Below are 15,082 nucleotides of genomic sequence, written 5' to 3'. Positions count from 1 at the left end.
TCTTGTCCAGAGACCAACTTCCAGGGCAGTGACTTCAGACGGTATAGCACATTCTGTGCATCTGGCACTTTCCTCAAACAATGAAAGTGACCAAGCAGACCATCAGGCAGCAGGGAAAAAAAAAAAAGGGGAAATCCCCACAATGACTCAGCCTCCTGGGTGCGGTGTCTGCACATCTCTCCACCCCCCAGTTCCGTGCTGCCTCCTCCACACTCACGGTTCTGGATGGTGATCTTGCGCTGCCGGTAATCCACCCCCAGCACGGGCTCATTCTGCCCCCGTCTCTGGGCCACGATGCGAACCTCCCGCTGGCTGTCATTGCAGTCGTTGGATGGGTCCTGGCCCAGGGATAAAGCCGCCTGGTATGCTGAGGAAAGAGGACCCACCTGAGTCACACAGCAGTGGGGAATTCCCATGAAGAAAGGTGTCCTTACTGGTCCCTGGAGCAGTGATGCTTCTCAATCTTTCCTGAGCCTATGCATCCCCTGTAAATCTTGTTAAAGGTGAAGATTCTGATTCTGTAGGTCTGGAGCGGAGATCTGAGATTCTGCATCTCTAATAAGCTCCCAGATGATACCAATGACCCACACTTTGAGCAGCATGACTCCAAACCCCTCTGATAGGCCCTCATTTCCAAATCCTGACTGTATCCCCATCTCTCACCTCAATTTCCCTTGCCTCATTGTCAAAGTAATCCCAGAATCTGCTCCCATACTGTTCATCCATGTGCCCTTACAATAAAAGTTTTGAGAGCTGTCAAATCTGCTAGTGACAAATGCCTATCACCCTAGTCCCTCCTACCTTCCCACTTAACCCAGGCATTTTAAGAGTAATCCCCCAGCAAGCAATTCCTCAATTTAGAGGCATGTCCCCTTTGGGGACGTTAGGCTCAGTGGGTGGCTCAGAGAGTTAAGTTTTGGAGTTCACATTGTAAGATATTAGTTGGGGCTGAAAAAGGTAAAGCTGATGCCTCCCCCTCCTTTTCCTCATGTCAGGAAGCTCAGACAGGCTGTCTACTTCTGTTTGTAAAATGTCTAAAGGTTCATTGTTCCAGGCTGGTGGTGGGGATCTGGGTTCCTTTGATCCTTGAAAGAGGCAGAGGTGGGAGGCTAGGAAAAGGCTTTGGGTCCAGACAGCAGAACTGACGGGAGTGGGGCAGTTGTTACTGGGAGGTAGGACCTGGCTGCACGGCACTTAGAGATGTCCAACAAGGAACGGGCTGCCTGTGGCCAGAGGGCACTCCATCACCAAGAGTGTTTAGTCGGCGGAGGAATGACCACCCATCAGGAAGGCTGGCTATAGTAGGGAATGTGGCAGGGGCAGGAGGCTCACAAGTGACCACTGATGGATCCTGGGGAGTGCAGGAGTCTTCTTGTCTGCATTCTTAGGTGGTGAGCGGCATGGGAGGCAGGGCTACGTCCTCAGCACTGCAACCAGAACTCACTCTGCTTTTACTTAATGTCTAAGCTGACCTAAATCTAAATCATTTTAGAACAAGGTGGGTCATAAATTTTAAAGTAAATAGTGTGTGACCCTGAACAAGTTACTTCATCTACCTGGCCTGTTTGTTTATCTATAAAATGAGGGGTTTGCATTAAGTGATCTTTCTGGCTTCTTCTTACTGTAAGAATTTGTGATCCTAAATAATTCCTACACCCTAAGGGCAGTACTTCACAGAGGGGCCCTGGGAGAGCAGGCTGGGGGGACTCACATGCAGAGTAGTAATCAAAGATGGGGTCCTTGCAGAAGGACTTGAAGCGCCATGTCACCACCACATCCTGGAGCTGGGCAGAGGTGGTGTAGTCACACTTGAGGACGACGGAGGCAAACAGGGTGACATAGCGCTCTGTGTGCTGGACTGTCACCAGCAAGGACACACACCCTGCAGCCAAGAGCAGAAGAAAATGCTGAAGGCAGACCAAGTCTCTACAGGGTGACCTACTTCTATACACGGGGCAATAAAAGCAGTGCACACAAGCAAACACACTGCCTGACTGGTTGGGAGCAGCTCACAGGCAGTCTGAGTTCTTCCTGAACCTGGGCAGGATGAGGGGTGGAGACTGCACAGACTCCTCGGGGAGAAGGCAGAGAAAACGGGAAAGGAAGATGACTCCCAAGTTGCACATGGTCCACAGGGAGTGTTACCACATCCAACAGTGATCAAGAAATGATATTAGAAGAAGGCCATATACGTATTGGAATGATTTGTTAATGTTTGTGCTTTTTCATGTCACTCTTCAAATGTTTTCCCATTTTCCTAAGGGTAAAGTTCAACTTCTGTACCCTGGCCAGTCAGGTTTGCCCTCAGCCTTTCTCTGCGGCCTCATCCCTCTCACGCACCACCCTACACTCAGGGTTTCAGCCACCCTGAACTTGCCTCAGTCCTTCCCATGGTAGGATTGCTGTCTTCCCCAGGTCTCCCCACATGGGGACCTCTCAGCCGGAGCACTATTCCATGTCACCAGCCACCACTCCACTCCCTTCACCAGGCCAAGTACTATTTACTCCTTAGGTCTTCAGCTGCACCCTCACCTCCTCAAGAAGCCTTCCCTGACTGATAACCTGGGAAAGGGGCCTCCCTCTGTTTTCCCAAAGTGCCTCATCTGATGCCCAGGCAGTGCTTTTCACAATTCTCGGGAATGGCCTGGCTCCTGTAGGCTCTGAGAAAGCTGGCTGGGTTTGTCTCTGACTCACTGTTCAAACACAAGAGCCTCATACTGTGCCTGTCACCTCCTTGTCACCCAACAAATATCTTTGAATGATGGAATGAATAACCAAGAATACATTAACCAGTGCAAACTGGCAGTACAGCTGGTTAACATAAGCATAAAGCAAAGAAAACAAAAATGATCAGACTGTAACAAGTTTTATCAAAAAAGACTTGAAGGAATTAAAATTTTTTCTTTTCACTTTTTAAAAACTTCCCACCCTTCCCCACCAAATCTACAGACACACTTAAAGCTCCAGCTCCGTGCTGACAAGGAACCAGGTGGCACAGAAATGTCAGGTGTGACTCTGGCATGGTCAGAGGTCCACACGTAACCAGCATCTTTGAACATTCCTATGTCAATACCAATTCTAGGCTGTCATGGGGGTCTTCTCTTAGGAGGTTTAGTGTAGAACAGTAGGACTCAAACTTGAGCGTGCACCGCCAGGAGGACTCGTGCCAGCCCAGATCACTGTCAGCAGGGATTTCAAAAGCAGTGGGACTTGGGTGGGATCCAAGAACTTACGTTTATAACAAATTCCCAGGAGATGCTGACACTACTGCTCTGGGTGGTGTACTTTGAGAACCACTGGTGTAGACTAGCTAAAATAAACCCAGGCTTTGGGTTCAAATTTGAACCCACAACTGGGTTCAAATCAAACTTTACTACTTACTTGGACATTGGACAAGTTATTTATTCTCTCTAAGCTTGTGTTTCCCTCAGCTACGAATGAAGATTATAATAGTACTAACCGCATTAGATCCTGGCAACAATGCAATGAGATGTCTACCTCCATGGTGCTGGTGCTGGCATGTATGCTGCCGCATTAGTGTCAGTGCATGTCTCCTTCCTTTTTTCCCTTACTATGAGGGCCAAGGAGAAAGGGGTTCAAGCTGGGATTCTCTCCAATATTCTCAGGTGGAGCTGCCTTCATTTTGACCGAGTTACTTCCACAAACAAAACAGATAGAGTCACGCCCTTACAGAGCAGCTGTGTGAGCCTGGCTCAGTGGTCAGAGCCACACGGTTCTGGGTCCTGCCTCGCTTCTTGGACACAGCCCTCAAAAGTCAGTCCACTGTGGTTTGTGGCGGTTTGTGAAAGTGGGTCCCAGCACCCACTTTTCTCATGGCCACAGAGAGAAAGCAGGGTGCTGCTCAGGGCAGGCTCTGGAGCCCAGGAATGACCTGAGCCATTTCCAGGGCTGGGCTGTAAAGAGGGTGTGCCAGGGACAGCCGTGCTAGTGGGTGGGCCTGCAGAAGTGTGGGGGAGACCTGTGGGTGGAGAAGATGTCACAGAGGGAAGAGATTTTAAACTAGGCCCTACAACCCAGGTAGGATTAAGATTCCACGTGAAAACTAGGGAGAGGGCAGAGAAATTCATTGCTTCAGGATGGAAGAAAAGAGTGAGCCAAGGTCCTTATGAGGAAGGTGCAGTTCCTTGGGGAATCTGGAGGGAACCAACCTCGCTGGTGCCTCTGACTTTATGGGAGACAGGGGATAAAGTGAGCTGGTGGTGGTGAGTGGGGAGATGGGGTGGAGCGTAAATTGCACTTCAGCGTCTATTTCTAGTTAATGGATAATCACTAAAGGGGAGGAGGAGGGGAAGAAGAAGGAGGACGAGGAGGAAGCAGAGGAAGAAAGAAGGAAGGAGAAGGTGAAGTGGTGTTTTTTGGAAGATGGATGACTTCCTTATTTAGCTGTGAATAGAAAAAGAACATCATTTTGAAAATAAGCATTGAGGAGATTGGGGTAAAATAGCTGCTCTCTCTCCCAGCTATAGAGTTCCTGGGAATCAGTCCAGTCTGAATGCAAGAGCCAATGACTGGCATCTCAAGCCTAACGTGGATTATTTCATAATTGATTTTTTATTTTTGCTTCTCCATCCTCACCACCCTTTGCCCTTTTTCTACAACTGACCTGAAATAGACATTGGCGCATTCACCCAACACAGCTTTAATTGAATAGTAGAAGCAGCTACAGGTAAGATTTGGCAAAGAATAGGATGGTATTGTCAACACTAGCTTATTTTGTTCAGTAACACGTATGGATTGGAATAGAGAGAAAAACACAGATTTGTGGTCTAAACAAAATCCTAGATTCACAGAGCACTTCCATATATTTTCTTTGACTCACTAGATATGATCCCTGGGAGGAGAAAATGGTGCCATTGAATACATAGCAAATCTGAGGTTGGAAAAGATTAAGTGGCTTGTCTATGGTCATTTATTTTCTAAGGGGGTCAAAGTCAGGATTCTGCCCCTGAGTAGGCTCTTGTCACTCTCCCTGTCTATTCTTTAAATAAAGGAAGATGTTTGGGATTCATTAACTTGCAAATAATCATAGCATGGGGCCAGGCCATAGGAGCAATAATTAATATACAATGGGCAGCAGTCACTCTGATACTTTGATTAATAAACTAGATGTCCTTTATAACTGAACGGTAATTCAACACAAATAGCAGTCTATTCAAAAGACTCTTGTCAACATTACTCGTATAGAGGTGGAATATTTGCAGGGATGTAGTGTGGGTTTGTTGGGAGTCAGAGAAGGGAACTTGGCTGGAACCAGAGGTTGCCCAAGCAGGCAAGCTTGACCTTCCAAGTAGAAGTCAAGCACCAGACTCCCAAAAAGCAGGAGGACTTTCCAGATTGGGAGGAAGGGAAAGGAAGTAGTAAGACAGCTCATGTCAAAGGCAAAAACTTCCCATCTTTCTTTTCCTTTAGCTTCTAATTTCTCTGTGCAACTAACCAAACTGGTTACACACACTACTTAGCAGGTAAAGTTTTCAAGAAGAGATTAAGGGCAGCAGAAGGTGGGCTGAAAATATGAATAGATTCAAAAAGAGAAGTGTTCTGTTTATAGATGTCCTGGTTGCATCTTTGCTCTTTTAAACCTCATACTACGTGTTTTCAAATTCTTAAATTTTCTTTTTGTTCTTAAATGCCTTTCATCCTATGGCATCTCCTTCTCCCAAATTCATCGCCATCTAATTTGCTAGTTGTGTCTATCATTTTCTCTCAAAAATTTTAAGTTCTGGAGACTGACTTTCTGAGTTGAGATTCTCCACTTCCAGCCTCCACTCCCCCGCTGGCTAAAAAACCTGACAAGTTATTTCCAAACTACAGTTGTTTCTTTATAGGCAAGACTGGCATGATAATATATGCCTGATGGGGTAATAGTGAGTATTAAATCAGATAAATATGTCCAGCATTCAGCAAACAGCCTGGCACATAATAGATACTCAATGAACATCAGCGATTATTTGTATCATACTTTGAGAAATTGAGGTCAACTGAGAACAGCATGTAAAAGCATTTTGAAAGAATTAAAATGTTACAAATGTTAAGCTATCATTACTGTCTTCTCTTTGCAAAATGAATTAGTGCATTAAAAGCTTTTAAAACTGTGTCTTACCTGGCAAACCCATTCAGATTGTCCCCTCTTTGAAAGAGGAAGGGAGATCTGTCATTTAAGGGTGGAAAAGTGACTTCAGATGAGGTATCAAAGCTCACGGGAAGGAGGGAAAGGGAAGGGGATTCTCTGTTTCCCGCCATGAGGTACTTTCCAAGACTTCACTGCTGTGCAGGGTGGGGACTACCATTCTGCGTTAAAGTGGAAGGAAAATATACCAACGAAAGAAGAGTATATTTACGACTAAGCGCCATGTGTTCCCAAATAGATACCTGTCTTCGTACATTTATTTATTCAGCCTGCCTTCCCTGTGTAGCATCAGTGTGGACAAGATGTTTTAGTTTCTAGAACATATTATCCATACAGCGTAGGTATATAGGTACAAAACTTCTTTTCTTTTTTAAACTAAGAACCGTTTTCAGGGGACCGGATGGCATTTCCACTCCTTACCACATGAAGGGCCTTGCTTGGAAGGGAGTGGCAGTCAGGGAGGGAGAGCAAGGCCTTTCCTGGCGAGGGGCAGTGGCCTAATGCTGCCTCTGATGGAAGGTGCTGATTCCCGGTTTTCAGGGACCCAGGCACCTCTGCTCCACTAAGCTGGTTAACAAAAAGTACACAGGTTTAATCCTATCAGAGTTTATGTCAGGGCAAGTTATCTCCCCAAGTATATTTACCATCAGTGCTTGTTACATTTCCTTTGATAACAGTGCAAACAGAAGAATCAAGGGGAAAAGGGCCTGCCAATGTGCATATATGAAGTAAGGGGTAGAGAAAATTAGGAGCAGAGAAAAGGGGACAAAGAGAAGCAGGTGGGGGTGGTGGCGGGGAGGAATTACATCTCCATGTGACATGTTAAACACAGATCTGACTGTGCTACTCAACAGCACTAGGCTTGGGGTGGGAGAAGCCTATGGTGACCGTGGTGAGGAAACTGGTAACTACTGAGCACTTAGATGCTGGTAGGCAGGGTACTGGGTGCTTTTTACACAGTATCTCACTAACCTTTGCAAGAAACCCTTGAGATCAGCCTTATTTTTATCTCAATTTCATAGATGAGGAAAATCCTCAGGGAGATTAAGTACCTGGTTTGAAGGCACACGGCTAGTAAATAGCAAAACTAGACTAGTAAATAGCAAAACTAGACTTACGCTTACACCTCTAAAATTCCAAAGCCCACAGCTTCCAGTGCACCACCTGCCTTCTGGATAAGTTTTCTAATGGTGGAGGTTTAACCCTTTAAGGGATATTCACAAATTTAAGGGACATTCACAAATTTATTTTATACCACTCTGTATAGAAACCTCTTTTTTCCTTTTTAAAATTTGTAAATATAAACTAAATAATAAGAAACTTAAGACAATAGAGAAGAGAATAAAGTAAAAAGTTCTTCCTGGCTCACCATGAATTCCACTGTCCAGAGGCACCACTCTTGATAACTTGGTGTCTGTCGTCCACATCTTTTCCTATGCTGTTTTTTTTAATTAATCATATTAAGTACATTGACTTGCAACTTTGTTTTTTTTCAAGTTAATAAGATACCACTCTATTCTATATCAGTATATATAAATTTAATTTCTTTTTTAGTGGTTGCATGAAGTGACTACATGGATGAACCATAATTTTCTCATTTTCCTAATGATGGGCATTTAGCCTGTTTCTGATTTTTCACTACTACAATGTTGAAATAACTTATTGAAATGAATACTTTTATATTATATGAAGTATCTCTTCACACGCGTGCTTTTATTCCAGGAGGATGTATTTCTCAAAGTGAGATTGCTGGGCCAAATGCGATAAGGCTTTTCTATTTTAATAGATAATACAGAAAAGGAAGTTATATTCCTGTGAACACTGCGTGACACTCCCATGTTTCACCACAATCTTTCCAACAGGGGAAAATATCAATCTTTAAAAAATTTTGATAAACTACTAGGTGAAAAAAATAGCCCCTTAGGTGGTTTGAATTTGATATCCTTTGGTTATAAGAGGTAGAGGACAACAAGACCTGGCTGAGAGGCAGATGCTTGGGGTTTCCCAAAGTTAGTCGCTCAGGTCAGTGACTCATCTGTGTCCCCACATGCTAATCTCAGAGCATATGCAAATTTAAGTCTCACCAGAGTGACAAATTTCTATGTGCTCTGGACCTTCAGCGGTCACTTATTCACTCATTTATTGAATACCTGCTATGATCCAGGCACTGTTCCAGAGGATGGCGGTGAAGTAGCTAATGAGAGAGACAAGGTCCCTGCACTCTTGGAGAGAAAGTCAATAGTCAACAAGTAAACCCATCAGCAAGTACTTGTGGTCATGGCTAAGCTTCAGAGGACTGCTCAGAAACTGCCAGAGCTTTGAAGAGCAAATCCTACTAATGTACAATAAAGGACAAGATAGATACATGGGTCCAAATCCTCCTCACAGCTCTTCTTGGTTGTTTCCAATTCTAAATCAGGCTCTAAGCTCTTCTCATCCTATCCAAACCTGGCCCTCTCCCACACTTCCCATCTTGGTGGGTGGGCAGGCCTGAAAACTAGGAGGTGTCCTGGACATCTTTCTCCCTCACTCTCCATATACAATCTATTATCAAACTGGATTTATTTATCTCCTAAGTATTTCTGGAATCCTCTCTCTCTCTCCATCATCACCATTGCCCAGGCACAAGCTACCATCACTTCTAGTCTGGAGAGTGCATCAGCTTAACTTGTACCAGCGCAAACTCTGGTTTTCCTCCATGTGGATTCCACCTGCTGCTGTCAGTCTCCCAACTCATTCTCCTGAAAAATCTCCAAAAGCTGTCTGTTATTCTTAGGATAAATACAAAGCTTCCTACCATGAAGCCATGCAGACCTGGTCCTACCCACCCCAGCCTCATTTCCACCACATGCACGCCAGTTGACTTCCTCCTCTCAGTCATGCTGACATTCTTGCCACCTCTCCTATCACTGAGCTCCCATCCAGCAAACTTGCACATGCTGTTCCTTTAGTTTGGGACGATCATTCCTCAGCTCTCAACTCCAGCATCATTACTCCAGGGAGGGCCTTCCAAATGAGCAAAACCCCACCTATTACATGTTCCTGGGCTACCTTATATCTCTTCCTCATGGTCCCTGTCATAGTTGTATCTCTATATTTGCCTGTATTTCCTTTAGATCGTAAGCACCATGGGGACCAAGGCCATGTCCACTTTCATTTGACAGCACACCTGGCACATGGTGTGCATTAAACATTTGCTGAATAAAAGAACAAATAAATTCATACGAGACAGTCTAAACTGCTTAGAACAAATTTTAAGTTCTCTGAAAGTAAGGAAAATAAGCGGTTCAAGTTAACTACTTGTGGTACAGCCAGACAAAAGGCAAGGAAGAAGGGTGTGTGTTGGAGGGAGAAGGGGTACAAAAGCATGCCCAGAGCAGCAGACACCAGGGTGCCCAAGTTCGTGAGGCCAGAATGAGGGAGCCTTGAAACAAACAAAGAGCTTTAGTCCACTCTTGTAAACTATGAGGATCTAGTAGGAGTTCTTGGAGGATTAAAGTGAAGGTGGGAAAGATTAATTCAGGTAGGTTAACCTATCATCTAGGTAGAGGATGGTTGGAACTAGACAGAGAGGCATCAGGCCTAGAGGCAAGGAGATGGTTAAGATGCTGGGCTTAAGCAACAGAACACAGTGAGTAACTGGTTTCAGAAATGAAGGAAGTGTTGAATGCTTTCCTCTGACCCCACCTTACCCTAAGATCTGGAGATTAGAAGATGCAGAAATGAGGACTAGAGAAAGATGAGACATGATTAGAGTCCTCCCAATTCTTAAACACACAATCTTATTTCTCCCCTAAGGACTTCAAAGAACGAAATAAAGTATTAGGCTGAAAGGAACCTAGGCAGACAGTACAGCAGTAACAACCCAGCATCTCACCCCACTGCATTGTTGTTGGGGCAAGGTGTTTAATAATTAACATCTAGTTAGACATCCAGGAGGTAGTCAACTTCTATTTCTACCAGGATTCGATTAGACAAAACAAACCTGCTCTAGGTATGAAACAGGTGAATGAGCAGTGAACTAAGAGTGAAGATGCCAGGGTTCTAGTCCCAGCTCTCAAACCAACTCCACCGTGACAATCTGAGACACCTGACTTCCCTGGACACAGATTTCTTTATCTGTAAAACTGGCTGGGAGGTGGAAATAGGGAATGGGAGTGATTCCTCCTTGTGTTGGCAGAGCACTGGGATTCTGGGAGGTATTTCAGGGAGCCTTGTAGGGGCAAGGGAGGCACTGAGTGGACAGTCCTCCGTCCTCCACCCTTGACCTCCCCCTCCCCCTGAGAAGCTCCACTTTACTATCTACTATATCAAGGACCAAGATGTCATTAAGTTGTCAGTATGATCCCAACCTTCACCCTCACCACTAAGGGAGAGCTACTGATCTAGATGCTCTCCAAAAATTCTTGTCCCTTAAGAGAGAGCTGTCTGATTTCCCAAAGAATGATAATACAGGTTGATAGCTGTGTGGATCTATAAGTTAACATCACTCTAAGATATTTTTTAAAATCCCCAAAAGCACAAAATGACACACAACCTTTTAGAATTTGGGGGGAAACATAAACTTTCATTCCAGGAATAAACTTTGAGGTTGGATGAAGGTAACCAGAGTTATTAGCCAATAATGCAAAGGGCTACAGGAACTTACTTTAGCCTTATCTTAATGTTTTGTTTTAAGGAGCAAGTATCACTTGTGTGATAAATTTTTTTTCTTTTTAAAGGAATGAAGTTTGGAGAATTACACACACACAAAACCCTCTGACAACTAATCTCTCCACTGCTCCAAACATACAGACTATGTAACTTCACAGGACCTCCTGACCCCAGAGTCTCCATGAGAGGCCCCAAGCCACACTAACCAGCCAGTACTCACCTCTGACATCATTTCACTACTGGCCCACACTTTGCAATTGCAGAAACTTGGGTGCTAATCAGAGGGTGGGGTTGACTCTTCTTTAGAAACAGAAAAGGACAAGATGATGGGCCAAAATGAACACATTCTAGTGTTGGGTTTTCCAAAGTTCCTATCTAAAGTTTGCAGCAGATCTTGAAAAAAATCAACTTACCGGATTTTTCTATTTAATAATATTAATTTGGGGATGGTTTTCTATGGATTGAAATTTTATTAAAATAATATTTGATGTGAATTTGTTACTCTTTTATCCAACATAGTCACTGTGTGTATGTGTACCCTTTGTTCCTAATTTATAAATCTTATATATGTGTGCACATGTCACAATATAAACTGTATTTCTTACTGGACTTAGGACTTTTGTGTGTTCAGCATTCTCTGGTTCTAAAATGTGTCATGCAGGTAAGCTTCCATTTAACAAATGCCAGGCAAACCCAGCAGTCTGTATTATTTGACCCCCTCAACATCCTGGCTACTCACACTGCATGGCTGGTTCATGAACACCTGGAGCTCTACTTTTTGAAGTCTCTGTCCATTTAGCAATTTGCTTACTGTAAGAATATACCCGTTGGTTATAATCACTATATTTGAAAAATGTTCAGTGTTCAATATTCTTCATAAAAATAGAACAGCTTTTATTTTATTTTATTTTATTTCTGGATTGTAATTTTTATTCTACTATCTGGAGCATGCATTTAATATACCACCTATTCAAATGCAAATGTAGTTTTGGTTTGGAAACTTTTTTTAACGTTTTTTATTGATTTATAATCATTTTATAATGTTGTGTCAAATTCCAGTGTAGAGCACAATTTTTCAATTATACATGAACATATATATATTCATTGTCACATTTTTTTTCTCTGTGAGCTACCATAAGATCTTGTATATATTTCCCTGTGCTATACAGTATAATCTTGGAACAGCTTTTAAAATATCATGCCAGTGATTTAAGGATTGGGGTTTACACCCTAATGGGATTTTTGTCTATAAGGCTTCTTTTCTTATTCTTTTGATGTAGATGACTGTTGGCTACGAAGTCCTAATTCTGAGGATGCGGTGCCCAAGGCAGAGGTGGGAGTAGACTTCTATTTTCCTGAAAAGTCAGTTCAAGCAGCTTCAGAAATGCCTAGCTACTGTGGAGCTGGAGCTAAACACGTGAGGCATAGGAGAGAAGACTGTGCAAAGCTGTGGGATTTTTATGAATTTGCTTTCACAGTCTAAGCTGCTGACTGCTCTGGTGGAATTTGGGGGCACTTCAGTTAAGGTGAGTTTTAGTCCATTTCCTTGTGTACCATAGGTGTCTGACACCCAGACTTGTCAGCTTCAGATAATTTATAGGATCTACATCCTACAGGAAATGTGGTAATCCAGAGGACCTTGGGGATACCAATTTTTCTAGTTTTCCTAGCCTTTTGCAACACTCCCTCCCTTTTATTCTCAGCCTTAAGCTTAAGTTATTGTGGCATCTTGTCTGAGTGAGATTTGGTTACACCTGAGCTATTTTCATGCCTATCAAGCTTGTAAAAATGGAATTCTACCTGTGCCTTCCTATTACTTCTTTTCCCACAGAAAAATACAAGACCGAAGCTGGTCTGTGAGCAGACTGAGCTGATCTCCCACAGACGACTTAGAGGTGAGAGCAGCTATTCCTAAAAGAGGGAAGGCAAAAAGGTAAAATGAAATAAAACGGCAGACCTTGCAAGAGAACTCATACACTCTGATTTGCAAGGTCACACCTACATCCTAACTGAAACGGCATGAAAGACCTTCTGTCCCTCAGCTAGTCCTTCCTATCTAGTTTCACCCATGCACATACAGTCTCCTGCCATTTTTCTCAGTGATACACTGAGATGCACAAAACCAAGCTTCCAAAGCAGACAGGGGACTGGCCTGGAGGTTAAGCGCATGAAGGAAAGGGTGGGTGGATGGGCACCTGATGGTGAGATAATAAGCAAGGGGGAAAGTTCGAGAAGTGAGTGGATACAAGGCCGAAAAGTGACACCGAACCTGTTTAGCAAAGAGCCTCCTGCTGTGATCCTGTAAAATGGATTGTGAATCATACGGAACATTCCATCATATACTGAGGAGACATATACCTCTCAGGAGTGAAATAAGTGCATTCCTGGGCCAGTATGGTTCTCACCATATCTAAAACCTAGAGCAAGTATCAGATGAAAGGAAAAAGTAATTAGGAATTTTAAGAGTGATGTTTCCGCCGCTACGGATTCCGCTTCAGGGACAAAGAAGTGCCTAAAGACTGCAGGATGAGAAGCCCAGAGGTTCTGGGTTTCTTTCTTGCACCTGTTTCAGAAGGGGCTGGGCTAACGAGAGGAAAACAACAGGTTCCCACAGGCGGAAACTCGATCCGGTCCCCGGACCTCCTGGCACCCGAGCCAAGAGGCACTAGAGCGCAGCCCAGGCCTCCGCCGTCCTGCCTGTGGCCAGCTCCGCAAGGCCAGGCAACAATGGCTTCCTGTCTCCTTCGGCCCGAGGCGGGACCCATTTTCCCCCGGCTCACCTGCTGGGAGCCAGGTGAAGAGCAGCAGCCAAGGTGTGGGCAGCTCGGGGCCCATGCCGCCCCTCTGCGCCCCCTTTCAGCTCAGGGGCGCCGGGGACACTGTGTCTTCTTTCATCAGCGGCCGGCCCAGGACGCACCACTTCCCCGAGGACTCCCTCGGCTTTCCTCGCGCTCCGGGCAGCGCGGCGGGAGGACCGGCCCGCGGGCAGGTACCGCCCGGCTCATTCCCACCTGGGGCGCTGCCCGCCGCTCCGCCTCCCGCTCCGCGCGCCGCCGTTTCCTGCTCCGCCCCTGGGCCCGGGCCGCGGCCACCTTTCCTATCTGCCACCGCCCCCTTGCAGGCTGCCAGGTGATTCTCCTCGCCGAAACTGCCCGTAACCATTTAACCCAGCAGTTCTCAGGAAATCTCACCCCAAGCAAAGTTCTCCCCCAACTCTCCTCGTAGAAAAACGTGGCTATAACTTTCTAGGGAGTATTTCCTGCCTTAGTTCCCAGGCAATTATACATGCTTGGAAAAAGCTTTTTTTCCCAAGAAAAGCACACTAATAGGAAATTTACACATGATGATTGTTCAGGTTTTCTGAGGATATGAACTAGATATGTAGGATATGAACTAGAGCAATAGACTTAACTTTCCGTAATTATAAAGAAAAAACCAGATACTTCTTATAGAAAAGTTAGAAAAATATAAATTTAGGGAAATAAGAAAAAAATCCATAGTTAGGCATTATTAACTTTGGTCTATTCCTTTTTATTATTTGCCATCCTGCATGTAGCTCAGCAGCCCCTCAAGGTCAAAGATTCTAGGTCTCTTTGCACCGGGCCACCTAAGATGTAATCCTAGTCTCTCCTTCCTTGGTAGGAACCCACAGGGAGGGGTAAAGCAAAACAGAGAAGGAAGGCTCACTTGCCTTCAGGCAGCCAACCAATGACATTAATTTGGAAAGTCACATGTAAACTGGCCAATGAAAATACACAGCAAGCCATTTTATGCACCTCTCCCTATCAGGGATTTCTCATTGTGCTCCCTGTTCTGTAACAGACACAATTCCCCTTCCTTCCAGCCACCACCTTTTTCCTGAAGAAAATAATTATAAAGATGCATTAAACATGGTTTCTGTCCTCAGAAAGCTCCCATTCTGGTCACTGACCTTAGAAGTCAATATTATTTCTCATAAGTGTATCTCCTGCCCAGCTCTGCCTTGAAGGGTCCTCTTCGCCTGGTGCTAGTTAGTGGTGCCTCTCATCTCACCTCTGCCCAGGGAAGTATCCTTGTCCTGAATCTGACTGGAGGTCTCAAACCAGTCTGTCTCTTCTCTTCAGCTCCCCCTTTCCCCCTCCACTCCTGGGCGTGGCCTCTGTTTCTCCAGTAGAGCTTCTCCACTTTAAATGTTTTTCTTGTAGCCTCTTTTCTTCTAAAGAGTAGGAAGTAAGATCAGGAAGTGCAGGGTGGAAGACACATGGCATCATATGTTTAGGAGCTTTTGAATCTTCCACAGTG

At 44.7% G+C, this 15,082-nt stretch overlaps 1 protein-coding gene across 3 annotated transcripts in view; it reads right to left on the bottom strand.

The window, feature by feature from the left end:
- ILDR1 (immunoglobulin like domain containing receptor 1) overlaps positions 1-13,819 on the bottom strand; it is a 39,587-nt gene extending 25,768 nt beyond the window's left edge. The window contains exons 1-3 of one of the 3 annotated variants that reach the window (XM_031454856.2): positions 13,582-13,819; positions 1,712-1,882; positions 218-367 (exon numbers count right to left, since the gene is read on the bottom strand). In XM_031454856.2, coding sequence (XP_031310716.1) covers positions 218-367; positions 1,712-1,882; positions 13,582-13,636 — 376 coding nt within the window. In that variant the 5' untranslated portion in view covers positions 13,637-13,819. The remainder of the gene's footprint in view (positions 1-217; positions 368-1,711; positions 1,883-13,581) is intronic. The other 2 variants (XM_031454860.2, XM_031454854.2) reach the window with 2 other exon arrangements.
- Between the last annotated feature and the right edge of the window lie 1,263 nt (positions 13,820-15,082).

This window comes from Camelus dromedarius, chromosome 2, assembly GCF_036321535.1.
Source record: "Camelus dromedarius isolate mCamDro1 chromosome 2, mCamDro1.pat, whole genome shotgun sequence".
Lineage (NCBI taxonomy): Eukaryota > Metazoa > Chordata > Mammalia > Artiodactyla > Camelidae > Camelus > Camelus dromedarius.
This window is presented reverse-complemented; position numbering and strand designations above follow the sequence as displayed.